General features: G+C 37.7%; 1 protein-coding gene across 3 annotated transcripts in view; it reads left to right on the top strand.

Moving 5' to 3' along the window:
- Positions 1-25,745, top strand: part of ACADL (acyl-CoA dehydrogenase long chain) — a 40,104-nt gene extending 14,359 nt beyond the window's left edge. The window contains exons 6-11 of one of the 3 annotated variants that reach the window (XM_026492036.4): positions 3,107-3,271; positions 4,151-4,252; positions 5,464-5,577; positions 16,668-16,795; positions 18,899-18,985; positions 24,664-25,745. In XM_026492036.4, the coding sequence (XP_026347821.1) occupies positions 3,107-3,271; positions 4,151-4,252; positions 5,464-5,577; positions 16,668-16,795; positions 18,899-18,985; positions 24,664-24,757 (690 nt within the window). In that variant the 3' untranslated portion in view covers positions 24,758-25,745. The remainder of the gene's footprint in view (positions 1-3,106; positions 3,272-4,150; positions 4,253-5,463; positions 5,578-16,667; positions 16,796-18,898; positions 18,986-24,663) is intronic. The other 2 variants (XM_026492037.4, XM_044381201.3) reach the window with 2 other exon arrangements.
- The last annotated feature ends 2,090 nt before the right edge of the window (positions 25,746-27,835 follow it).

Below are 27,835 nucleotides of genomic sequence, written 5' to 3'. Positions count from 1 at the left end.
CCTTCAATCCTTCTGAGAGTCACATCAACCCAGATGGAATTGGAAAGCCTTCCAATTAAGGTGACAGGCAGGCTTAGGAGTAAATATGTCCCTTAGAATCTAATATTACTGATCGCAGAGGATTTTATTTACCTAAAGCTGAGTCTGGTATAAATTCAGCAAATATTTATTGTTGACCAAGTGTTAAGTGAAGGAAAGATGTTTATCATTTACACTAAGGAGGTCTTTCCAAAAATTGTTTCAAAGCCTGTTGAAGAACTAATTATGTGTGTTTTCTTTGAAATGTTTTTAAAAATTTCTAATTAGTTTTAGACTAATACCGTCGCATTTACAAAATCACAAGTTTGAGTGTTACACTGTCAAATTGCTGTAAAATTTTGTAGACACTCTTGATTTCCGTGCTTACACTGTCAAGGACTAGCAGCAGTTTGTGGGCTGACGTTGGTCTGAAGAACACATTTTGAGTAGCCCAGTTCTAAAGACCATTCCATAGTCTAGTTTCATAGTTGTACAGAAAAACAGTATCTGTGGTGTCAAATAAATTTGGAAAATGTGTGCAACTTCCCACTCTTTGATATGCTGATATACGTTGTGAACCTCTAAAAGTTGGATATAGTATGTCTTATGCCCTAGGAAATTCTCTTCATAGGTTATCTTGAGTCACTGGTATTTTTCCAAACATACTTTAAGAATTTTAGTCTAGCCTCAGAGGGGAGGGGGGTGGGGGAATGGGATAGACTGGTAATGGGTAGTAAGGAGGGCACGTATTGCATGGTGCACTGGGTGTTATACACAACTAATGAATCATCGAGCCTTACATCGGAAACCAGGGATGTACTATATGGTGACTAACATAATATAATAAAAAATCATTAAAAAAAAAAAAAGAATTTTAGTCTAAATTATTTGTCCTAAGGATGATAATAAGTATGTGCTGATTCCAGTCTATGATCACTTAACTGCCCACCAAGGGCCACGGAAGACTAGGCTATTTGGTCAAAAGTGGAATGGGAACCCATTCTCCTATGACTCCAGCTTTCTACACAAGTCTTCTGTGCGAACCACCCAGGAAAGCACCACTGACTGTTTCTAGATCTCTATTAGACATAACAAAAAATTGAAAGGAAGCAAAAGTAAAGGAATAAGTAAGTAAATATAGTACATCAATAAGATGACCTAATATGCACCCATTAAAGCATCGATATGAAATTTTTAATGGTTTAGAAAAATAATTACATTAAGTGAAAAGACCATATTAACATTTAAGTGAAAATGCATATAGATCTCAACTATGTTAAAAGAAAAAATACCAGAAAGGAAATTCATAATGCTATCTTTATGATGGACTCATGGAGGATTTTTCCCCTTTTCCTTTATCACAATATTACCATCTATGTAGCATGTACAATGAGCTTATGTTATAAGCATTCAGTAACAGAAAATAAAAAAATAAAAAGTGATGGCCCTCAGTAGGGATAATCCCAGCCCTATTAAAAATTTTGTCATGATTAGGGAAAGAAATTGAGAACGTCCTTTTACAAAGAGAATTCTGTTATAATTTTATACAAAGAGATCAGTCATGCTGGAAATACTCACCTTCTGTCAGACTATTGCAGAAATGATTCGGAATCTATTAACCTTTTTTCGTAATTATGTCCAAGAAGAACTGTTGGAGAACTCCATTTGATTTTACCAAATTGAAATCAGTATTAAAGTGAACAGTTTTTGCCCTGTAAACAGTTCCTCCCTTCCTTTCATCCCATTGTTTGTCTTTCATCTATAATAATGTCTGTTGATAGATGTCTGAGGCCATGGATTTAGCGCATACAGGCACTAATCCCTGGACATGTGATTCAAAACACACAAAAAGGCACTATTTCGGCAATTCAACTATGGCACCTACACGGGTGGCCATTATGAAACTGGGAGACCTTGAAGGTTTTTGAGCAAGGGGTGTGATGGAGCAACATTGTAGAAAAAATAGTTTTGCCATGATGTATACAATTTATTTTCAAGAGTACATTTTTCTCATTTATTCAGCAAATACCCTTGAAGGCCTTCTATATGCCAAACACGACTCTAGGCACTGACAGTAGGTATATGAGTAGGAGATAGTCCCTTCCCTCAAGGATCTCCTCGTACAGAGAGATGTTGAGGGTCTTTGATTGCTGTGTCACTTGTAACCATGTCCCCCTTCACTTACTATCATGTAGACAAGGGTAATATCATTGGCTTATTTCCCATTATTTCTTTGTGGATTTTTTTAAATTTTATTCATTCATTCATTCATTCATTCATTCATTTGAAACAGAGACAGAGAGAGCACAAGCAGGGGGAGAGGGAGAGGGAGAAGCAGCCTTCCGGCTGAGCTTGGAGCCTGACATGGGACTCGATCCCAGAACCCTGGGATCATGACCTGAGCCCAAGGCAGACGCTTAACCATCTGAGCCACTCTGGTGCCGCTTCTTTGTGGATTTTAGAACATAATTCTTCTTATAGTGTAGTGCCATTTAAAACAGATTCCTTTTTCTCATCTGCAACTTCTTTCTAAAATGCCATTTATCAGATGCGTGGGTGGTTTAGTTGGTTAAGCAACTGCCTTCGGCTCAGGTCATGATCTTGGAGTCCCAGGATCGAGTCCTACATCAGGCTCCCTGCTCCATGTGGAGTCTGCTTCTCCCTCTGCCCCTCACCCCTCTCGTGCTCTCTCTGTCTCTTTCTCTCTCAAATAAATAAAATCTTAAAAATAAATAAAATACAGTTTATCATTTTATCATTTTTATAGATAATTAATTCTGTTTTAATTTGGAAAGGTCATAATAAGCTCTGTTCATTATTATTTATAAATCATGGATTAATTGTGGAATGAAAATGTACTGGCTTCATTCTTTGAAGCATTGGGCTCTTTTCCTTTTGCTCTTTAATAACCTCATGTAGGTTATTAACACTGCAGATATTAACACTGAAGATACTTGGGTAGAGTACAAAGAGAGGCATAAAGCCTGTCTTGTCTGGTTTAGTCTTCTTGAATATACTATTCTCCAGTTATGACTTATACGTGGACCTGATTTATTGTGGAACATCACAGTATATTTGGGGTTTGCAGGTATTCATCACCAATGGGTGGCTAAGTGACGTTGTGATTGTAGTGGCCGTCACAAATCGTGAGGCTCACTCTCCTGCCCATGGCATTAGTCTTTTTCTGGTGGAAAATGGAATGAAAGGATTTATCAAGGGACAAAAGCTACAAAAAATGGGACTAAAAGCCCAGGTAAGTCACAGTATAAATTATTAATTATAAATAATTGAGTTTACTCAATTATGCCCTATAGAACTATGTAGTTCTATAAGCTTGATATATGTATATCAGATCATACCTTCTTATGCCAAATTCCTAAAATACGTTTTTCAGAAATGGTAAGAGATTTATTCCATTTATCTAACTGTATCTCTTTCTGTTGCTCAGCAACAGAAGTGAATCAAGATATTTTGAGTATCTGCTTCAGAAATGGCAAAATAGGGGCGCCTGGGTGGCTCAGTCGTTAAGCCTTTGCCTTCGGCTCAGGGCGTGATCCCAGCGTTCTGGGATCGAGCCCCACATCAGGCTCCTCTGCTATGAGCCTGCTTCTTCCTCTCCCACTCCCCCTGCTTGTGTTCCCTCTCTTGCTTGCTGTCTCTCTCTCCGTCAAATAAATAAACAAAATCTTAAAAAAAAAAAAGTAATGGCAAAATTAATTGTATGTTAATAGACCTTCTATTAAATTGAAGAAAATTATGAAATAAGAGCAGAAAATATTTTTCTATTATTTGACAATTATCTGGTAGTTTTTTCATTACCAAAAAAGAAAAACATGTTTTACTTAATATGCATTAGAAACCCTTAGCTCTTGGTACATACAGAACTGGACAAGATTGGAGCTAGAATGACAGTGTGTTATAGTGAGAAAGTCACAAGTTTTCGGAATCATGTGGATTTGGGTTTGAATCCCTGGTTTACCACATCCTCGTTGCAGTTATTAATCGCTCCAGCTTGGCTTCCAGTTTGTTTTGTTCTTGGTTTTGTTTTCTTAAATGGAAATAGTCATCACCTCGTTGGTTTGTTGGGAGATTTAAATGAAATAATTCTGTACTTAATTGTGTGATCCCTTAGGATACTGCAGAATTATTCTTTGAAGATGTCCGGTTGCCAGCTAGTGCCCTACTTGGAGAAGAGAATAGAGGCTTCTATTACCTCATGCAAGAGCTTCCACAGGTCAGAATTATTAAAGATTCCATCTTTTGATTAGTTAATGAATTAAATAACATAGAACTATATAAATTCATGTGTATAAAACTTGTGATACAGCCAGTCACTTGAGTATAACTTGAAGTTGTAAAAAAACAAAAAAACAAAACAAAACAAAAAGCCCCTGAGTTTTGTAGGCTGGATAGGTAAATAACTAAACTCAGAGATACCCAATCAAAGCTTATAAGTGAGTAGGGAAATTAGGTATTTCACAACTGTGATACCCTTTTAGAAAGATTTTGCTTCTTAACTACAATTCAAGAATTCTTAGCTCCCTATAAGGAGCTGTCAGCCAAAACATTTGGCAGGATTTTTTTGTAATACCTGAGAATCAAAGGGGAAAGTTGTTGAGTTCATACCACATAAGGTCAGCCCACAGACGTGTGTTTTTGGAGTGTGCTAGCTGAGCGATCATTGAGCCTCACGTGCCAGCATATGAGTGTAGGTGCGTTTGCCACAGCCTGGGCTAAACATGAAACTGGGGACAAGGCTAGAAACACTGCCACCGAGATAGAATATAGAAATCACCAGCAAGATGGATTTAAACTGTGGATACTTTTGCACTAATAGACAGAATTTAACCTGTACCCTTCAAGATGTTGATTTTCACAGAGCTATCTATGAGGACATGTAATGTGCAGAGATCAATAAATAAAAATGAACAATTTCATATTTCTCTTCTCATAGATGAATGATGAGAAGGAATGAAATAAATTACGTATATATCTATATATAGTAGAGACAGTCATTTATAAAAATAAAGGATTTGTGGGGCGCCTGGTTGGCGCAGTCCTTAAGCGTCTGCCTTCGGCTCAGGGCATGATCCCGGCATTCTGGGATCGAGCCCCACATCAGGCTCCTCTGCTGGAACGCTGCTTCTTCCTCTCCCACTCCCCCTACCTGTGTTCCCTCTCTCGCTGGCTGTCTCTCTCTGTCAAATAAATAAATAAATAAAATCTGTAAAAAAAATATATTTTTTTAATTAAAGGATTTGTTTTAGAGAATTATTATGGATATGTCAAAATATTCTTATTAATCTGTGGAAGCATTTTCTTATAGAATTAAATTAATTTTTAGGAGTTTAATAAAGATTATTTATGAGATTTATCATCATTGAAATCTTGTGAAAATCACTTGTGGAATTAGAATGATTCATAAGACCTAATTTTGGCTTATAGGAAAGGCTAGTGATTGCTGACCTGGCAATTTCAGCCAGTGAATTCATGTTTGAAGAAACCAGGAATTACGTTAAAGAAAGAAAAGCTTTTGGGAAAACAGTTGCACATATGCAGGTATGTCGTCATAGTAACATAAATCTAAATATGAATATGGAGTAATTCTCATAGAGGTAGTATCAGAATCCATGGAGGTGGATGAGACCGTTGAGGGAAAAAGTAGAGAGTAAGACAGGTTCTAGGACAGAGTCCTGAGAAAAATGCAGGATTTACAGTTGGAGTAGAAGGGGAAGAACCTGCAAAGACAACAGAGAATGAATGGCTAGAAAGAAAACAGCAAATCAAGCAAGTAGTGTCCCAGAAGACAAGAGGAAAGAAGATTTCCAGTAGGCAGGAGTAGGGCCAAAGGCACTTAGAGGGAAACTAAGATGAAGGTCAAGAGTGACCATTGGAAGGTGAATAGATAAAGAAGATGTGGCGCATATATCTATATCTATATCTATATATCTATATCTATATCTATATCTATATATAATATATATTATATATATATATATAAAATGGAATATTGCACAGCCATCAAAAAGATGAAATCTTGCCATTTGCAACGACGTGGATGGAACTAGAGGGTCTTATACTAAGCGAAATTAGTCAATCAGAGAAAGACAATTATCATATGATCTCACTGATCCGTAGAATTTAAGAAACAAGGCAGAGGATCATAGGGGAAGAGAGGGGAAAAATGAAACAAGATGAAACCACAGAGGGAGACAAACCATAAGAGACTCCTAATCATAGGAAACAAAGTGAGGGCTGCTGGAGGGTAGGGGGGAGGAGGATGGGGTAACTGGGTGATGGACATTGGGGAGGGTATGTGTTGTAATGAGCACTGGGTATTACATAAGACTGATGAATCACAGACCTATATCTCTGAAACATGTAATACATTATATGTTAATTAATTGAATTTAAATTAAAAATAATTAATTAAAAAAGTGCCAATTGGACATAGTGATAGGGAAGTTATTTCTTAAGGGCCGTTAATGGACTAGTATGGGGTGGTGCCAGACCAGAGTTGTTAGAGGAGTAAATGGAAATGAGGAAGTAAAGATTCTGACAGCAGGCAACTCTTTCCTGAGTTCAGCTGTGAATGGCAGTTAAGAGAAAGATGGTTGCTAGGGGGTAAGAAGAGGATGTGGGGGGCGGAATTTTGGGGTCAAGAGACATATTTGGAGATTATTAAGTTTTCATTATTATTATTAGGATGAGAATGCTGGAAGCACATTTTAATTCCTAGAGAAAGGATTTAATTGAGAGAAAGATTGTAGATATGAAGAGGATAATCAACTGTCTAGGATATTTGAGAAAGTCTTAGGTTGTGGGTGCCAAAGCACATGGAAAGATAGGGCTTCCCACCCCCACAGCAGAGATGTTTCCTCCATCAGAGGAAAGGACAGGTATGGGTTCATTCAGATACTTAGCTCTGTTGGTAGAAAATTGCAAAAGCTCTTTTATGAAGGCTTCCATTTCCCTTAAGTAATATAGGGAAACTCAGTTCTTGAAAAATAGGTGAGTGAAGGGGGCGTGGAGGTGTCCAAGGAGAGGAAGATTTGAAATACCCCTTCAAACTGAGAGACTGAACTAACTAGAAAAATATAGCAAGGCTGCTAGCAGTACTGAGGACTCAGATGAGGTTAATGATCATGGGTTTATGATGGGTACCTTCTGCTTTTTTGTGTATTAGATTTACTAAAAGGGTTTAGCTATCCAGGATCAAGCATAGAGTAGCTGGATGATTGTTTAAGATTGGGTTTTGCAAGGAAGTTTAAGGTATTTGCCAAAGAACTCAGCATTTGGTGGCCATAACTAACCATGCCAATCAAATATTAGACTCTAGTTTCTTCTTCAATGAACGGTTTATAAACAAGGCAATCATAAAATTCATTCAACATTTTACCAGCAAAAAACCTGGAGTTGGAAATCTACTTGAGCAATTTGAAGTAGAATGACCTGTTAGATGATGGGCTTTGTAAAGGGCAAGGCAGAAATGAAACACTTTGGTAGCCTTTTAGGACCGGCATTACAGAAATTAACTTCCGGCATGGTTAAGTCCTAGCTCAGCTACTTGGATCTCTGTGGTCTGGTCAGGTTGTACGATCGCTCTCCAAAGCATTTTCTTATTTGCAAGATGTGAATAATATCTGGAGCTACCTTATAGAATTACTGTGAAGATTAGATGGTACGCCCAAAGTGCTCAGAATGTGGCCTGGCAAGGTCACCACTCCCTGAGGTTTGCTATTTTCCCCTTATGTAATGTCTTCCTCCATTTTGTTCCAGTGAAGGGAACCTATTTATCAACTTCTAGCTCCTGGTCTAGACCTACTCCAGGCCATTTTGAGAATTATTTGCTACCTGTGTGTTCATCAAGTTAATTTTTTCCAGGGTGCCTGGGTTGCTCAGTCAGTTAAGCATCTGCCTTCGGTTCAGGTCATGATCCCAGGGTTCTGGGATCGAGTCCCATGTTGGGCTCCTTGCTCATCAGGGAGCCTGCTTCTCCCTTTCCCTCTGCCTGCTGCTCCCTCTGCTTGTGCTCGCTTGCTCTCTCTCTCTAACAAATAAAAAAATGAAATCTTTAAAAAAATTTTTTTAAATGGTATTGACTTGCCTAAATTATGATTTCCTTTAGCGTAAGGATTTTATATTTTATATTCCTTTTCATTTATGTATCATTAATTTACACATTGCAGTGATTCTCAGTGATTGCCCTCTTCCCCCCAGGCATTTAGAACTTTCGGGAAGTGGGGTACACAGCAATGGGGGGGGGGTGTGTTTTGTATTTGGTGCTCTGGAGGCTGGTATTGTTAAATGTCCTGTGATTCAGAGATAGCTTAGTAGAGCAACTAATTGTCTCACTCAAAATGCCAATGTTCTCCCTTTGAGTAATAGTGATATACAGAATTTATTCCTTTTTGTTCTACTGAGCAAATATGTATTGATTGCCCTCTAAAGGTTGTATGCTGAAATGTAATTTGAATAGGTCTGATTCTTCAAATACACACTATAGGCTCCTCCCAATATGAAGTATTACTCTGTGACTTTCCGAACTTTACCCAAAGTACATCAGAGGCATACCTAGAAGGTATTGCCGGTTCTGTTCCAGAGTATTGCAGTAAAGCAAGTCTAATGAATTTTTGGTTTCCCAGTGCATATAAAAGTTACGTTTATACTATACTATCATCTGTTAAGTGTGCAAAGCATTATGTCTAAAAAGTGTACGTCCATATGGGGTGCCTGAGTGGTGCAGTCAGCTAAGCGTCCGACTCTTGGTTTCGGCTCAGGTCTGATCTCTCAGGGTCATGAGCTCGAGCCCCACATGGGGCTCTGCACTCAGCTTGGACTCTGCTTAAGACTCTTTCTCCCTGGGGCGCCTGGGTGGCACAGCGGTTAAGCGTCTGCCTTCCGCTCAGGGCGTGATCCCAGCGTTCTGGGATCGAGCCCCACATCAGGCTCCTCCACTGGAAGTCTGCTTCTTCCTCTCCCACTCCCCCTGTTTGTGTTCCCTCTCTCGCTGGCTGTCTCTATCTCTGTCAAATAAATAAATAAAATATTTAAAAAAAAAAAAAAGACTCTTTCTCCCTCTCCCTCTGCCCCTTCCCCTTGCATGTGCACTCTCTCCCTCTCTCTCAAATAAATAAAAAAATCTTTAAAAAAATAAAGGGTATGCATATCTTTATTAAAAAATGTTTTATTGCTAAAAATGCTAGCCATCATCCAGCCTTCAGTGAGTGGTAAGCTCTCTGCCGATGGAGGTTCTTGCCTCTATGTTGATGGCTGCTGACTGATACGGATGGTGGCTGCTGTGAAGGTTGGGTGGCAATGCCTTTTTTAAAAACAACAATGAACTGTACGTGTTGTGGTAGGTGCTGTGTATTGTGTAAGACTGATGAATCACAGACCTCTACCCCTGAAACAAAGAATACATTATATGTTATTAATAATAATTTTTTAAAAAGACAACAGTGAACTTTGCCACAACAGTTGACTCTTCCTTGAACAATTTCTCTGTAGCATACAATGTTGTTTGATAGCATTTTATCCACAGAACTTTCAAAATTAGAATCAGTCCTCTCAAACCCTGCTGCTGCTTTATCAACTAAGTTTCTGTAATTTTCTAAATCTTTTGTTGTCATTTCCACAATCTTCACAGCATTTTTACCGGTAGATTCCATCTCCAGAACAACCACTTTGTTTGTTCATCCATAAGAAGCAACTCTTCCTCTGTTAAGTTTATTATAAGATGGTAGCAATTCAGCCCCATCTTCTGGCTCCACTTCTGATTCTGGTTCTCTTGCTGTTCCCACCACATCCAGTCACTTCCTCCACTGAAGTTTTGAATCCCTCAAAGTCATCCAGGAGGGTTGGAATCAACTTCTTCTAAAACTCCTGTTAATGTTGATATTTCAACCCCTTCCAATGATTCATGAATGTTCTTAATGGCATTTGGAATGGTGGATTCTTTGGAGAGCGTTTTCACTTTACTTTAGCCCAGATCCATCAGAGGAATGTCTATCTATGGCGGCTGCAGCCTTACAAAATGTATTCCTCAAATAATACAACTTGAAAGTCAGAATTTCTCCTTAATCCATGGGCTACAGAATGGATGTTTTGTTAGTAGGCATGAAAACAACATTAATCTCATTGTCTATCTCAGTCAGAACTCGGGTGATCAGGCGCATTTTCGATAAGCAGTAATATTTGAAAGGAATTTCTTTCTTCTGAGCTTATCAGTGGGCTTACCATGTTCAGTAATTCAGCCATGTTGTAGACAGATGTGCTGTTATCCAGGCGTTGTTGTTCCAGTTCTAGACCACAGGGAGAGTAGTTCTAGCATAATTCTTAAGGCCCTAGGATTTTCAGAATGGCCGGTGAGCATTGGCTCCAGCTCAAAGTCACCAGCTGCATTAGCCCCTAGCAAGAAAGTCAGCCTCTCCTTCGAAGCTTTGAAGCCAGATACGACATCCCTTTTCTAGCTATGAAGGTCATAGATGGCATCTTCTTGCAAGATACGGCTGCTTCATCTACGTTGACAATCCACCGTGTAGTGTGGCCACCTTTGTTAAGGACCTTAGCTGGGATTTCTGGATAACCTGCTGGAGCTTTTGCATCAGCCCTTACTGCTTCAGCTTGCAAGTTTCTGTTATGGAGATGGCTTCTTTCCTTCAACCTCGTGAACCAACCTCTGCCAACTTCAGACCTGTTGAAATTCCTCACCTCTCTCAGTTTTCACAGAATTAAGGAGAGTTAGGGCATTGCTCTGGATTACGTTTTAGCTTAAGGTAATGTTGTGGCTGGTTCGATCTTTTTATCCAGACCACGAAAGCTTTCTCTACATCAGCAATAAGGCTGTTTCACTTTTTTTTCTCTCTTACGTTTTCACTGGAGGAGCACTTTTAATTTCCTTCAAGAACTTTTCCTTTGCATTCACAGCTTGGCTGCCTAGCACAAGAAACATAGCTGTCAGCCTGTCTTGGCTTTGGACATGCCTTCCTCAGGAAGCTTAATCATTTCTAGCTTTTGATTTAAAATGAGAGGTGTGTGATGACTCCTTTCACTTGGATATTTAGAGGCCATTGTAGGGTTATTAATGGGTCTCAGTTCAGTATTTTTGTGTCACAGGGGAATAGGGAGGCTCAAGGAGAGGGAGAGAGGTAGGAGAACGGCTGGTCAGTGGAGCGATCAGAACACGCACATGTATCGATTAAGTTTAGCACCTTATATGGGCGTAGTTCTTGGCGCCTCAAATCAAGAAGAACAGTAACATCAAAGATCACTGATCACCATAACAAATATAATAATAATGAAAAAGTTTGGAATATTGTGAGAATTACCAAAATATGACACAGGGACACAAAGTGAGCAAATGCTATTGGGAAAATGGCACAGGTAGACTTGTTCAACACAGGGTCACCACAGACCTTCAATTTGTAAAAAATGCAACATCTGCAAAGAGCAAGAAAACAAGGTATGCCTGTAATAGCTTTTGCTTCTGAAATCCAGCCACCACCAATTTCATGCCTTTAGCTCTATCATGGATACTATAAAAAGTGAACCTTGTGGGGCCTGGGTGGCACAGTCGGTTAAGTGTCTGATTCTTGGTTTTGGCTCAGGATTCTGAGATCAAGCCCCGTTTGGGGCTCCATGCTGAGCACAGAGTCTGGTTAAGACTCTCTCCCTCTGGCCCTCCCCATCCTGCACATGTGCTCTCTTTCTCCTTCTCAAATAAATACATAAATCTTTTTTAAAAATTAAAAAATAGGGATCCGTGGGTGGCTCAGTTGGTTAAGCATCTGCCTTTGGCCCGGGTCATGGTCCCGGGGTCCTGGGATCAAGTTCCATGTCAGGCTCTTTGCTCAGCAGGGAGCCTGCTTCTCCCTCTGCCTGTTGTTCCCCCTGCTTGTGCTCTCTCCCTCTCTCTCTGACTTAAAAAATAAATAAAATCTTTTTTAAAAATTAAAAAATAAAAAGTGAACCAAATAAGCATAATTTCCATCTCCTTGCAAATCTACATCTCCTTTTATGGAATTCATATTAAATTACAACAAAGATGACTGTGATGTTACCCAGATTATCTATAACTCAGGATGTTAAGTCTGATTTGACATTTGACCACGAAGGAAATAGGAAATTGGTATAATGTTTTCCTATAGGAGAAAAATAAATATATGTATTTTATTATATATTTAGTATATATATTATACTAAATAAATGCATATATTTTGATAGCAAAAAGAGAAGGGATAGTTCTAATCCTTTTCAAAGCAAGTACAGTTTTATTATTGCTTCCTTTCAAAGGTAGTTTACCAAAATGTCACTAGGTGGCAGTAGCATTGCTTCTACCAGTATGCTAGGGCTGCCTGTAGTATGGTTTTCCGAGTAAATATGTATGTACTCAGATTTCTGAGATATTTCTTCTGATCTTTGTTTTATCAAAATAAGTATCTTTGAGTAGTATTTTCATATTCAATCTAGGAATGTATTCAAAGAAGAACAACCAATACATTGCTTACACCTCCTATTCCAGAGCTGGGTACACTATTGTTCTAGTTATTAAAATGAAGTAGAAGACCTTTAAATATCATATTATACTTAGCCAAATGGCATTTTCTGATCATTTAACTATTCAGTTTCCTTCCTTTCTCTCTGTTATCCTTGAATTTTGAACATTTGGGGCCTCTCTGCCATTTGGATATATTCCACCAAAAAAATCATATTCTTTTTGGATGGAGACCTATCATATTTAAGTGGCAATTATAGGATTTTCATTTCCTCTCATACGTACTCTCCATATTTGATGTCAAATCTTATGGTTTTCCAAAGACTAAACAATAAAGTGATAAAATTCAGATATAAATAATGAGAGTGACTCATTTATTGCACTGTTTCCATGTGCCAGACACTGTGCTAAATGGATTGTCTCATTTTTTCTTCACACCTCTCTATATCATAAGCATTATATTTACCCTCATTTTACAGATAAGGAGATTGAGGCATGGAGAAGCTAATCAATTTTCCCAAGATAACACAGATACTATAGCTCCAGAACCTATTCTCTTAACTTACACGCTAGTTTGCTACCCAGAAATTTAAAGTAGATAGACCTTTTTTCTTTCCCCACTTCCTTCAGCCATTGGCAATGAAGTGGAAATTCAGTGTTGTTTTCTAAGACAAGCTTTAGTTATTTCCTGTGTGGTATGCTCTTGATTCTAAGAGCACAGAATATTACAGAAAAGAATAGGAGAGGAAAAAAATAGCACTTCTTTACATTCCTCCAAAAAGTAATTACCCAGTTCTTAAGACCTTGAGTGGGGGGTTAATTAACTATAAAATTAAATGGCAAAACTAAGATGTTATATTTTATATTTGAGTCATAGCATATTAGAGTACAATTAATGGTGTTGTTTACATGGAATATGGGCTAGATAACCTCTCCAAAGTGGATTCTAGTTCCATAATTCTATGATTCAAAGTTACGTCATTCAGAACTCTGAAAGATACTCTGAGTCACTCAGTAAGTTTCAAGGATTTTCTTTTTAAATGCTAGCTGCAGTATTATCTGTTAGCGATTATTAATGAATGTTCAAAAATGTTGCTACAAGGGTATTGATCATTCACAAGAAGCACCTTGCTAATAATGCGTGGTACAATTACTCGCCACCATCTATTACAGAGTAATTTCTAGAAGCATGAGGCAATGTCTGCAGTGAAGAGCCAAGGCAGAATCCGTGTGGTAACACCCAATGTGATGCCAAGAATATGCAAATATTTAGGGGGTGCCTGGGTGGCGCAGTCGTTAAGTGTCTGCCTTCCGCTCAGGGCGTGATCCCGGCGTTATTGGATCGAGCCCCACATCAGGCTCCTCCGCTAGGAGCCTGCGTCTTCCTCTCCCACTCCCCCTGCTTGTGTTCCCTCTCTCGCTGGCTGTCTCTCTCTGTCAAATAAATAAATAAAATCTTTTAAAAAGACATTTATATAAGAAAAAGAATATGCAAATATTTAATCTCTTTATCCCCCAGATTATGTATTCTTGGAGGCCATTAATTTCTTCAAACCTGTGGACTTCCTTAAATGAATTAAAGCAAGAGTTCTAAATGAGCCCATCCTGATCTGAAATTTAACTTCAGCTTCTGGAAGCTCCCAGCATTCCCAGAGAAATAGCTCTTGTGTGAGGGAATGGGGCTTAGATTCTCTCGCATTGTAAATAGTGCATAAATTCTCAAGTGTGCCATCACAGTGGGGAGAGGGCAAAAGTATCTTAAGAGTTGTCAGATTCTTAGGGCGCCTGGGTGGCTCAGTTGGTAGGACATCTGACTCTTGATTTTGGCTTGGGTCGTGATCCCAGGGTCGTGGGATGAAGCCCCACATTGGGCTTTGCTCCCAGCAGGGAGTCTGCTGGGGATTCTCTCCCTCTCCCTCTCCCCCCTGCACATGTGGGCGCCCCTGCGCATGTTTTCTCTCTCTCTCTGTCTCAAATAAAAATAAATAAATTCAAAATAAAAGAATTGTCAGATTCTCACTTATTTTCCAACTGAAGTGTTATATATAGTGTCATTGAGCTAAACCGGGAATAGGCTTAGAGGGAATATATACTCATCTGTTTTCAATGTATAGAACAGTATTTCCCCACTTTTTTTCATTTCTTCTTCCATCTTTAGGTTTTCTCTGAGTAATCTTGGATGTGTGGGGTGGAAGTGGGAAACTTTGTGCTGATTAGATGGTAGAGATTTGGCCTAATTAAATGAATAGAAAGGGAGATAAACAACATAAGGGAAAGAGTGAGAGGGAAAGAAGGTTTTGATGTGACCCAGCATGTTCTGAAACAGAGGCCAGGATACAGAGGTGGAAAAAGTGTGGCGCCAACCTTCCTACTGCTTGGTTTTGGAACCAGTAGGTGCCAGTCATAGTGTCTGTTTCTACAACAGGATTGAGTAAAGCCAAGGGAAAGGCAGTCCGTTGGGTTTTTAATTCGCATGGTAGTTACACTGATACACCTCTGAGGAATCTGTCCCTCATAGCTCCTACTCCTCCTGACACTCAGGTCTTGCTTGGTCCTGGGTCTTGGTATATTCCTTTCTACTCTTTTCTGGAAATGGAGAGTACCCAAATTGTCCCCACCACAACGAAGCTAAAAGGTTCAGTTTTGTGGTTTGAGAATTGCTATAGCCAGTAGGAATGGCAGGGCCAGCATCCTCTTGAGAATCTGTCCCTAAAGCCTTCCTTTTGGGGACTCAGTCATGGCTTTGAACTTGCCAGTGCATAGGTGAGGCACATTAATTTCTAGTTTGAGTTTAACTGTGCCACCTTTGTCACTAACTTCACGCCTTTATTAGCCACAGCAAAGGTCTCATTCATGAATTCCATAGCAGAATGATCAAAACTCTGTTTCTATCTGAATTTCCACAAGGAAGACAGAGCCAGCTGACCATAGCTGGGCCTTGAACCTAAGAGGTCAACTAGAATGGGGTGTATTTGGGGGGTCACCCAAAGTGGAAGGCTAGTATGTCAAATCCAAGCCAGTTTCCTGAAGGAGGTTCAAGAATTGGTGCCAAAGAGACCAGATGTAAGCTCAAAATTCAAGGTATGAGAGCCAAGAATCTGGAATATAAGAAAATTTTATTTACGTGAAAGCAATCAAAAACAGTTGAGAAGAGAATGATTTCAAAGGCTACTATAGGTTGTCTATGGCCAGCAGGAGAAAGTATAAAGTATTAACATTCCAGATCATTCAGTTCAAGTTAGAGACTAGCTATTGAGAGGGATAAGAGGAAGGGCTGGAGAGAGATGGAAGAGGTTGGACAGTACTGGACGTCGCTGTCTTGAGTGCTCTGATGCTGTTACTCTGCTACATTCCGTAGATCTAGATCAAAATACTTCGCAATATAAAATAATGTCTAATAAATATTTTTTTTTAAAGATTTTATTTATTTATTCGACAGAGATAGAGACAGCCAGCGAGAGAGGGAACACAAGCAGGGGGAGTGGGAGAGGAAGAAGCAGGCTCATAGCAGAAGAGCCTGATGTGGGGCTCGACCCCGGATCGCCGGGATCACGCCCTGAGCCGAAGGCAGACGCATAACCGCTGTGCCACCCAGGCACCCCTAATAAATATTTTTAATGTTGTCCTTCCAGCTTGTTACTTTATTATTTTACTCCAAGACAAAGAAGCAGAATAGAGAAATGTTTATACTTAATTTCATTAACAGAGACTAATTATAAAAAGAAAAAAAAAGACAAATTCTTCATGGATTTAGATTGGGGAGGAAAATAGGTGTTTTCAACAGCTGTATTAAAGGACTGTACCACCAGATGGTGCTCGCCTATTAAAGGCATGCTGGTTTTCAAGCAGTTTCCCTAAATGGTCTAAATTTTTTAATCTAAAACATGAGATGTTATTTATGTAGTTTATCTCTTTTTGCATCTTTTAATACACGATTCCCTAGCAGTGAATATAGTGGGTTCTAAATTTAAGCTATTTTGTTTAACATATGCTTCTTTTGGAGGAAAAAAAAAAAAAAAGAACGAATAATTCCACTTTCGTTTTGTTCTAAAGATCTTCTATTATATAATTTTTGATACGCTAGGTGACTAAAAAATATGCTCTTTTTCTATGCTTAATTTTTTTTTTTCCTTTCATTTCCTTTACACTCAAGGCAGTGCAGCATAAGCTAGCAGAATTAAAAACACACATTTGTGTAACCAGAGCTTTTGTGGACAGCTGTCTTCAGCTGCATGAAAAGAAACGTCTGGACTCTGCTACTGCTTCCATGGCTAAATATTGGTATGCGCGCTTCAGTCATTAAAATGTGGTGTTTGCACAGACTGTTACGGAATGCTTCCAACTTTAAACTCAGCCTTGAGGATCTTAAAGGAAGAAGGCTGTGAAGATGAAAGAAAAAGTGCTGAAAGGTCCCTTTGAGCCTATTGTGCTAAAAATTACTCAGGTTGATTTAACTTTTAGCTTGCTATTGAATATAAGATGTTAACATACTGAAGTCGGCTGACTGAGGAGTTCATTCAAGTACTAGTTTGATTTCAAATTATCTGACAAGTGGCGTTATAAGGAGACCAAACAAGGACAGTAAGTCTTAGAGTCCTGAGATTGAATCCCAATGCTTTCATTAAATAACTATAATTAAATTTAATTCTCTCTGGGCCAACATTTTGATATCTGTGAAATGAGTAGACTGGACTGCATATTTCTATTTAAAATGTCCAGATCTAAGAAAAATTTCTGAAAAATTGATTGTCCCATCAAAAGTTGCACATGCTCTGTTAAATGAAAGGGAAAATGTCCTATTAGGCTTGGAAAGACTTTTCATTGGTATTAAAGATGAGTTAATTGAAAAGAGACTTCTGTAAGGCTTTTGTGTACTTTAAGATACAAGAACATAGTTTAAATCAGATTCTGGAAATGGGTTTGGTTTCCTCTGTTTTAAAAACAAACATTCTCACATCTCATTAGCCCAAAAATAACCTAGAAAAAATTCCTGTCATTATTCATTAACTTGTGTTCAGTTCAATCAGAAATAGAATGGAGAAATAATGCAGGGTAGTTCTTTATGTAATGATTCCAGAATAATGAAACGGCCAGGTTGAAATTAATACTAGGAACTTGTACTTTGGGGGAGACATCTTACATTTACATTTACAGCAAGTTCTCTGACTAATTGAAAAAAGTATAAAAAAATTTTTAGATGTTTTTAGAAAAAGAGATATTCAGATAGCTATTGACCTTACTGTTCTTTGAAAACACTGAGTTTAAAGACATACTGTTACTTCACATTGATGCAGAGGAAGCAACTAGTTATAGCCCAGTAAATATTTCACTAAAATACTTGCCAAATACAAAAATGTATAGAATTCTAAATATTGTTGCCCCCTGAGCCTTCTCTGTTAATCATTATATTGTTACTGTTATATTAGGAACATCCTCACCTGTTCTATGCCTTGAGTTAAAAATTGTTTTAAATAAGAAAATGTGGCTATGCTTACTTTTGCTTTATGTTTCCCACTATTGAAAAATAGGTTGAGGGGTGCCTGGCTGGTTCAGTCAGTAGAGCATGCGACTCTTGATCTCAGAGTCGTGAGTTCAAGCCCCACGTTGTGGGCAGACGTTACTTTAAAAGGAAAAAAATAAGAAAAATATGTTGAAAAGCATTTTGAACTTACATTTTTATGTTACAATGAATAAAATCTCTACCAGTTATCTTATGAATTTTAATGATAGTTAAAATTACTGTGCTAAGATCAAGACTATTTCTCAAGTATTTCATATACTTTGGGAATAATAATACCCAAATAATCTTTAAGAAGTTTCCTATATGATAGTGCTACCTTAATAATAGTCTTCCCTCTTAGGTTTTTACTTTTACTTTCAGTTTATTTCTGAAAATCCCTAAAAAAAAATTTGCACAGTTACCGAAATTCAGAATTGCAACCTTCACGTAGAAGTGACATCTTTGGAGAAAAAGACATATTACAAGGCAAAAGGAAATAGATAGCTGTATAACTATATAATTAACTTAGATCATACAAAGAATTTAAATAAATTAGGCCAAATTCAGGTTTTTACTTTATCCTTTTCAGGCCTAAAGTAGCCAACACCTAATTGTCTGTGCTTTCCACATTTTATTTCTAGCCTTAACAAAAACCCAGCAGAACTAATTGATGATGAAAGTATTCATTATGTGAAAATTGCCCAGAGATTTATTTCATATATAATTTATGTCAATCTTTTCCGGTTGGCTAATATGTCTAATTGTAATTGTTCGACAAATGTATGTATTTAAATAGTCAGAAATAATTTGTTTCCCGATTGTGAAGCATCTTGTGAAAATCTATTTCAAATCTTCCTTTTTTGCTTTTCATTTTGGTCATCTAGGGCAACTGAATTACAAAACCGTGTGGCTTATGACTGTGTCCAGCTCCATGGAGGTTGGGGCTACATGTGGGAGTACCCAATTGCAAAGTGAGTATGATGTGAAGAAAAAGGAAAATTTCTTCACTGTACTTTGTACATTGAGTGTAGTGGAAAAAAGATGCAAAATCTTTGTGTTTGTCATCTGCCTACAAAGTGTGTTCGAGCAGATGAAACGGCTTCATGTGTTCAGCTCACTACTAGGAATTTACCATTTTTAAAGAAAGTGAAAGGTCCAATATAGTAAAGTTTGGCTTTTTTGAATCATTATACAGGATTAATATCACTTTCTTTATAATCGAATGATACTGTATTTTATTGGTTAACCGTAATTACACAGGTTATTTTGACTCTTTTACTCTGACAGTAGGTGCTGCAACAAAACACCTTTAAACGTGTGTCTTAGATACATGTGTTTTCGATTACGACAGGACAGAGTTCCAAAAGTAGTATTGTTGGTTCATAAGTGTGCGTATTTTAAATTTTAATACATTGCCAGATGATTTTCTCTAGTTAGTAGCAACTCATACTCAAATGAAAAAAGTTTGAGGATAACTTATCTTCCTAAACTGTGAATGTTCTTGCTTTTTAAACCTTATGCTAATATAATGGGTAGAAAATAGGTTATTATTCTTCCTTGAATTTGCATTGACTATTAATTATTTTATTTTACTGTAGTAAGAACATTTAACATCAGAAATACCCTCTTCACAAATTTTTAAGTATTCCGTACTATATTATTAACTCTAGGTACAACATTGTACTGTAGACCTCTAACGCCTATTCATCTTGCTCGACTGAAACTTTATGCCCATTGATTAATAATTCCCCATTATCCCCTTCCTTTGTTCCTGGCAAACATCATTCCTTTCAATTCTATGAATTTGGCTATTTTAGATAACTCATAAGTGGAATCACATAGTATTTTTCTTTCTGTGACTGGCTTATTTCACTTAGCAGAATGTTCAAGTCCATCCAAGTTGTCACACATTGTAGAATTTCCTTCTGTTTTAAGGTTGAACAGTATTCCATTCCATTTTCTTTATCCATTCATCTGTGCATGGACATTTAGGTTGTTTCCACATCTTGGCTATTGTGAATAATACTGCAATGAACACGTGAATGCTAATATTTTTTGGAGGTCCTGATTTCAATTCTTTGCAATAAATACCTAGAAGTGGGATTTTAAAATCATATGGTAGTTCTATTTAATTTTCTGAGGAGCATTCATACTGTTTGCCATAGCAGCTGCCCCATTTTGTATTCCCTCCAACAGCATGCAGGGGTTCCAATTTCTCCACGTTCTTCTCAACACCTGTTTTCCTTTGTTGTTATTGGTTTTTTTTGTTGTTGTTGTTGTTACTAGCCATCCTGTTTCCCTTTGGGTTTTTTTGTTAATAGCTATCCTCACAGGTGGTGTGAGGTGATGCCTCATTGTGGTTTTGATTTGTGTTTCCCTGATGATTGGTGACAGCGAGCGTTTTTTCATATACCCGTTGGTCCTTTATATGTCTTCTTTTAAAATATCGCTTTTTATTTTATTTTTTTAAAGAATTTATTTATTTATTTTAGAGAGAGAGAGAGAGTGTGTGAGCACGCACGCACACTCCCCACCCCACCCCACACACACACACACACACACACACGTGAGCCCGGGGAGGGGCAGAGGGAGAGAGAGAGAGAGAGAGAGAGAGAGAATCTCAAGTCAGCATGAGCTGGACAGTGGGCTTGATCTCACGACCCAGAGATCATGACCTGAGCCAAAATCAAGAGTGAGACACTCAACTGACTGAGCCACCCAGGCACCCCTAAAATACCACGTTTTAAAAGTAAAAAAAAATTGGCACTTCAGAAAAAAACGTAAATATGAGAAGGATCAAAGTTTTCATATCTTAAATACTTGATTATTCATTTTGCTCTAGAAAATTTTCCTCTTACTTAGCAATATTTTCAGTTTAAAAAACTTTCTCAAAGGAATTTTACTATATGGAGAGAAGTCCGGTTGAGTTCTGAATCTGAGAATGTGAATGCTATGGGCTTCTAAAAACTTCGTCTATTCTAATTTTAATCTAAATACAGACTCTCTGAAGGGTAAAATTATCAAACTGGTATTCAGACTGATTTTCAAATTTATCATTTTGGCAAACATAATTGAAAACATTTGATATACTTATGGTCTTTAATGAGGAAAATTAAACATTTTAGTTAAGTTATATTAAGAACAGAAGCTCCAGCATAGATATAATCTACTAATTTTCTGTAGTCATTGGGGCAGTTCAGAAAGCTTTAATCATAGGGTGTGTATAATTTATAACCTTTTATAAAAACTCAGCAGCAACTAGGGCTTTTCCCTTCTTTCGGAATGTAGATATGAAGTAACTAAGTTGTATATATATATCTATACACACACACACACTCATATATATACCCATTATATATTATATATATGTATTTTTAATAATATATATTTATATATATACACACACTCATATATTCTCTCTTTCTCTCTCTCTCTATATATATATACACACACTTTTTTTTTTTTTTGGTCAATCCTGGACTTGGATTTTGGTATATCCTTTCAGAACTACTTCAAATGAGCCTTAATCAAAAGCAGATTTATTTTTTTTATCTTTGTATAGTCGTGAAATCAGAAGTAAACATTGAGTTATGCTAGCACAAATTAAATCATCCTGAAATTTTTTCTGTGCATTTCCATGTTTTATTCTCAATATTCACAATGGTAAGAAAATCATAATGCATATCTATATTCTTCTACTTGACTGTGCCATTACAACTGCTGCTGGAAAGGTCGACATGTATTGGCTCAGTGTTTGTCTAGTCTAGTTCAGGTTCCAGGCATATGAGGTGAAGAGGAGTCACCCATCCACATGGCCCAAGATCAGAGTACAGAGTAAGTCTTGCTCTCTGTTTTCTTAGAGGCCATTCCTTCAGGTCAGTAGCAAGTAAACATTGTAGCTTGATGGCTTACTTGAAATGCCTGGTTTCAATTTGAGAGACTTATATTTCCTTTCAGGAGTAATAATCCCTTTCTTGGCTGGTCTGTTAGTTCAAAGATTGTATGAACTTTTAAACTAGACTGCTGTTTCTCTTCCCCAGAGACGTGAGGAAAGAATTTTTCATGAGTTAGGAAGAGAGAATAATAGATAATATCAAAAGGCTGATTAGACACATTAGGCAGTATGTGGTTGCAGTGCACGGACTTTGATTTGAGAGAAAAAATCATCCTGATTGTGTTTCTAATATCCTCGGATTAAGCTGTATTGTTTGTCTGTGTATGTGTTTTGGGGGTTGTTTGGGGTTTTTTGTTTGTTTTGCATTTTTCTTTTGTTGCTTTTTACTTGTTTTTTATTTGTTTGTTTTTAAATAACTGGTCTTAAGCATGTGAACTTGTTTCAGTCTTACTCATTGGACTTGGAGCCTGGGAGAAGTGAGGCTTATTGAGCTTTGCCATTTCAAGGCTCCTCGGTACTGTTAGGAAGAATAGCCTAAGACAAGCTTCATCACTGTGCGGTTAAACGTTCCTTCTGCTGCCTTTCTCTGTTAATTTTAGTTGATGACTTAATTGAATTAGTAACCTATAAAAGGTTTACTGATCTCTGTCATTACCTACTCCATTGGAACTTCTTCAATGCGGAGAAGAAAAAAAAAAAAACAGTTCAAAAATTTCTAAAAGCATTGCTGAAGTAGGCTGAAATTCTAGGTAGGTTCTCTACATGCAAGTGCTGGATTTTGTGGACAGCAGGGGAATCTCTTCAAAAGAAAAAAATATATTTGAAAATGCGAATGTCTTCATATTTCAAATTTCATCAAAAAGTAGGTATTGAAACTCTAAAGTTCCTTTGTAATACACCAAATCAGTAACTATTTACTGAGTGCTCACTGTTTGCCAGGTAGCATGATGAATATGGAGAGTCTAGAGTTGGTCATGTTCCTAGAGAGCTGGCACATTTAATTTGTCTCAAATGTTAAATTAAAAACAAAAAACAGGAGCGCCTGGGTGGCTTAGTTAAGCAGCTGCCTTGAGCTTGGGTCGTGATCCCTCCCGGGGTCATGGGATCAGGCCCCACCTTGGGCTCCCTGCTCAGTGGAGAGCCTGCTTCTCCCACTCCCTCTCCCCGCCCCCATGCTCTTACTCACTCTTGTTCTCTCTCAAATAAATAAAATTTAAAAAATAAGTAAATAAAAATTTTAAAAAATTAAAAAACCAAAGAACATTCTATGCTTGAAAAAAAAAATGCCTTTGAATTTGTCTACTAGGAAAGTCCAAAGCTCATAACTAGTCCTGCATGCCTAGACCAATTAAAATATTGTGGTATAGGGGCGCCTGGGTGGCACAGCGGTTAAGCGTCTGCCTTCGGGTCAGGGCGTGATCCCGGCGTTATGGGATTGAGCCCCACGTCAGGCTCCTCCGCTATGAACCTGCTTCTTCCTCTCCCACTCCCCCTGCTTGTGTTCCCTCTCTCACTGGCTGTCTCTATCTCTGTCAAATAAATAAATAAAATCTTTTAAAAAATAAATAAATAAATAAATAAATAAATAAATAAATAAATAAATAAAATAAAATAAAATATTGTGGTATAATAAAAAAGATACTTGCCAAAGTGGCAAGATACCTACCTTCTCATTCCAGCCTGCCAATTAATTATCTGTTATGTGACCAATAAATAGTAACCATTCATTAGTACATGTATAACTGCTCTGCCCTCAGTTCCTTTACCTGCAAAACAACAGTAATATTTATCCTCCCTGGTTCCAGTATAAAGGATAAAGGATACGAGAGGATAAAATGAGATGAGAAAAGGTAAAAACAACTATACAGTTTCACGGCTGCTATCATTGCTACCAAAAGTGAATTCCTGGTAACATTTTTTTTTTCGTGGCAGTAGACTTAGGCACTCAGTATTTTAATATAGTGGTTATATTAATGGTTAATAGCCAAACCATTTCCAAAACATAAGTTACTTGTTAACTTTGTGGGAAGTAATATTCCCTAAAGCATCAGTTACACGCCTGATGGCAGCATTGGTGGTGGGAATCTAAAGGGATGTTAGAAAATAGGTACTTTCTTTTCTCTTTTGTTTCCTGTAAAACCAGTAGATTTAAAGTTTTTTTAAGGGAACATTAAAAATAACAAGAAATTAAGACATTCTGTCCATTCCAAACCTGAAACAGCCTTTTTTAGAATGCTAGAATGCTATTACATGTGCTAAATTTTACAAAATTATATCAGTGAAACATACTAATAAATGTTATTTTGAAATTGTAATCTCATCAAGCAAACTAAAGCTATACAGATGATCAGTATCTTTTTTTTTAAGATTTTATCTAATTAATTTATTTGACAGAGAGGGAGAGAGCACAAGCAGGCAGAGTAGCAGGCAGAGGGAGAGGGAGAAGCAGGTTTCCTGCTGAGCTAGGAGCTCTGTCCGAGGACCCTGGGATCATGACCTGAACCCTGAGCCAAAGGCAGTCGCTTAACCAACTGAGCCACCCACGCACCCCTGGATGATCAGTATCTTAATAGAATCTTATAATTATACAAATCTAGGTTGAATGCCATAGTGGAAAAAAACGGAATTTATAAAGAGCTTTTATTGTTCGGATTTCATTAAATAAATACTTTAACTAATAGTTACCTGGTAAGACAAAATTTGTAATTTCCAGTATTTTTATTTACTCATTTAATGCTCTTCTGATTTATTTAGAGCTTATGTGGATGCCCGAGCTCAGCCAATCTATGGTGGTACCAACGAAATAATGAAGGAGCTGATTGCAAGAGATATCTTCCGTGACAAGTAGAGGTCTGCCCACATCCTGGAATCCTATTACAGCTAATCTGGTTTTAAATCTACTCAAGATAAAATGCAACCTGGCAAGGGAGGAAACGCTAAACATGTTTTTATATACTTTCTCTATAGAAAAAGAAATCAAATATGAGATTAATACAATGGTAGGAGAAACTTTGAATTCAAAGATTCTAAAATTCTTTAGTACAAGGTTTGACTTTTAATTTTTTATGTAGCTAAAAGGCAAAACTTTTCTGATTCTAGAAACTTCGGTGTTTGCTACTCCCTAAAATTCTAATAAAAGCATAATTGCTTTCAAATTGAGGCAGCAATAGTTTTGTTACTATTAGTATTTATAGTAACAGTAATAGTTACAGCACATTGACTTTGAAAGGGAAGAATAAATATACAATGTAAATGCTTTCTATCACCCTGTCCTAAGCCTCTGTTTTTAAGCAGTGGAATCATTTCTTCAAACAAAAGTTTATGCAGAGTCTCTGTGAAATGCTGATGAATGAAGAGCTGCTCTAGGGGAAGCAGGAAGCTTCCTGCCTTACTGCCTGGGAAACACTAGGACTCAAGCTGAGCATTTGCCCGACCCCACCCAACTGGAGAATTTGGGCGCTTCTCTCACCTACTAACACCTGGGCTTTCAGCAGATTGCATCCTAGTTTCATTTATAGGAGAACACAGAATAATTTATCATCCTTTAGTTTCAATATATTGGTGTACTTTATAGGTATCAAAACAGTGACTTTTATTTGGGAACAGTGTACTTTTAAAAACTAACTTGTGTGGGGCGCCTGGGTGGCACAGCGGTTAAGCGTCTGCCTTCGGGTCAGGGCGTGATCCCGGCGTTATGGGATCGAGCCCCACATCAGGCTCTTCTGCTGTGAGCCTGCTTCTTCCTCTCCCACTCCCCCTGCTTGTGTTCCCTCTCTCTCTGGCTGTCTCTATCTCTGTCGAATAAATAAATAAAATCTTTAAAAAAAAAAAAAAAACTAACTTGTGTTATAAGCCAAACTTGTGTTATAAGCCAAACTTAAAAAAATGATGGCAGATGAAACTGGCAAGATCCCTGCTAATAAGTGAATAAACAAGTAAGTTGCAACAAATAAAGTAAGAAGTAAATAAATAAATAAGAAAATGTCAATCATGATAAGTGCAATAATAACAAAGTAATGATTTAAAATAGAAAAGCGAGGGAGCACCTGACTGTTTGGCTCAGTCTGTAGAGCATGCAACCCTTGATTTTGGGGTGGTGAGTTTAAGCCTCACATTGGGTGTGGAGATTACTTAAAAATAAAATCTTTAAAATAAATAAGATAGGAAAGTGAGGAAACATTTGACACTTAAAAGAAATTACTATCAAAAAACAAGCCATTAATTTGTAATCTGCTAGAATCATTTCAGTACTTTTTTTTTCTGCATATACCTGTGAGACAGTGAATAAAGACACTTTTAATGGAAACAAATAGAGGTATTCTTGATAAACTTCGAAAACTTAAACATTTTATTTGGTGCTGTTGATATTAAACATTGTTTTTTAACGGAACCGTTACAACTGGGTAGAGCGGAGAGAAGAGAAAATACTTTGATACCCTTCTTTCCTAGAATGCCACACCTTTGATTGGCTCTTGGGTATAAATTTGTATGATTGCCACGTGGAGTTCTTGTTCATATGTATTAAATACCGTGCAAAATGGGTTAAAATAAATTTTTATTAGATTACAGTCTTTGTAGTTTTCACTTCCCCCCTATTACCAGGAAACCAATATGGGATTAGACAGACTGACCCAGTGCCTCTCAGCCCCTTTTCCCTTCCTTTCTCAATCTTACAGAAACTATATTTTAGGAACATACACATAAACAGTACTTGGCATAGTAGGAAAAGCCTACTATGTGGAGATGGACAGACCTGGATTTGAATAATGACTCTGCCTTTTAGGAGCCACTGAATCTTGGGCAAGTTCTTTTAATGTCTCAGGATTCTTTCAGGTGCAAATGAAAAAAAGAAACCTAATTCATACTACTGTGAGCACAAACTTGAGTGTGCTAGCTTAAAAGATTGTGGAGGGGCAGTTGGGTGCCTCAGTTAAGTGCCCAACTCTTGATTTTGGCTCAGGTCATGATCTCAGGGTCGTGAGATCGAGCCCCTCATTCATGCGGTGTGTGGAGCCTCCTTAAGATTCTCTCTCTGCCCCCCCCCCCCCCCCCCCCGCCAAAAAATAAATAAAGATAAAAGGATTGTGGACTAGTTCAAACAATCCAAAGAACTATAGGGACTAGAGTCCCAGAGGCTTGGTTCCCGGGCTTAGAACTGCCAGCACTTAAACTATAATCACCTATTCTATTTTTTTTGCAAATAGATCTAATGGACCCTGTAGAGAAATTTCCTTGCACAGTCTGTAAAAATGACCTTGGGTTTTCCCCGGGGCCTACAGCCTTCAGCACAATGTCATTATAAGGTAGGGGAAAGGTGCATTGTGATTGACAGTCTCATCAGGAGTAAATACACAGACTGGAGGAGGCAGTTCCTGAAGCAAGAGTGGTATTATCAAAAGAAAGGGAACAGAAAAGTCTGCTGGAAAGACCTAAATCATACACAAAGCTATTGCAGTCCACTAGGGCTAGGAATAGGTTTGGGTAATTTATATATCTCAGAGAGTCAAAGGGTTTCTAAGATAGGATGTCTTCCTGGAATAATGTCTAGGATGTTTTCTATGTCCTAAACCAGTTTTTTTGTTTGGTTGGGGTTTTTTGTTTTGTTTTTGCTTTTGTTTTCTTTGGTTTTTGTTGTTGTTGTTGTTGTTGTTTTTTGGTTTGTTTTGGTCTTGCTAACTTCACTCTTCCTTTGGGCCTCTAAAAGAGGCATGTGTTGTATCATGGGCTTGAAGCTGAAAGCAAAAAAAAAGGGGAATTCAGAATGTGTTTTTTAACCTTTGATTTTGTTTTCATTTCTTAAATAGCTAATCTTTGTGTTTTGCTTGTGTGGTTTTGATTGTTGCCCCCTAGGGAGGGAATTTGTCATCGTGTATATCATGCTGTGCTAAGTGCTCAAGAAACGATAAATAATAATAATGCTCAACAG

The sequence above is a fragment of the Ursus arctos genome, unplaced genomic scaffold (assembly GCF_023065955.2).
Source record: "Ursus arctos isolate Adak ecotype North America unplaced genomic scaffold, UrsArc2.0 scaffold_1, whole genome shotgun sequence".
Taxonomy (NCBI): Eukaryota; Metazoa; Chordata; class Mammalia; order Carnivora; family Ursidae; genus Ursus; species Ursus arctos.
This window is presented reverse-complemented; position numbering and strand designations above follow the sequence as displayed.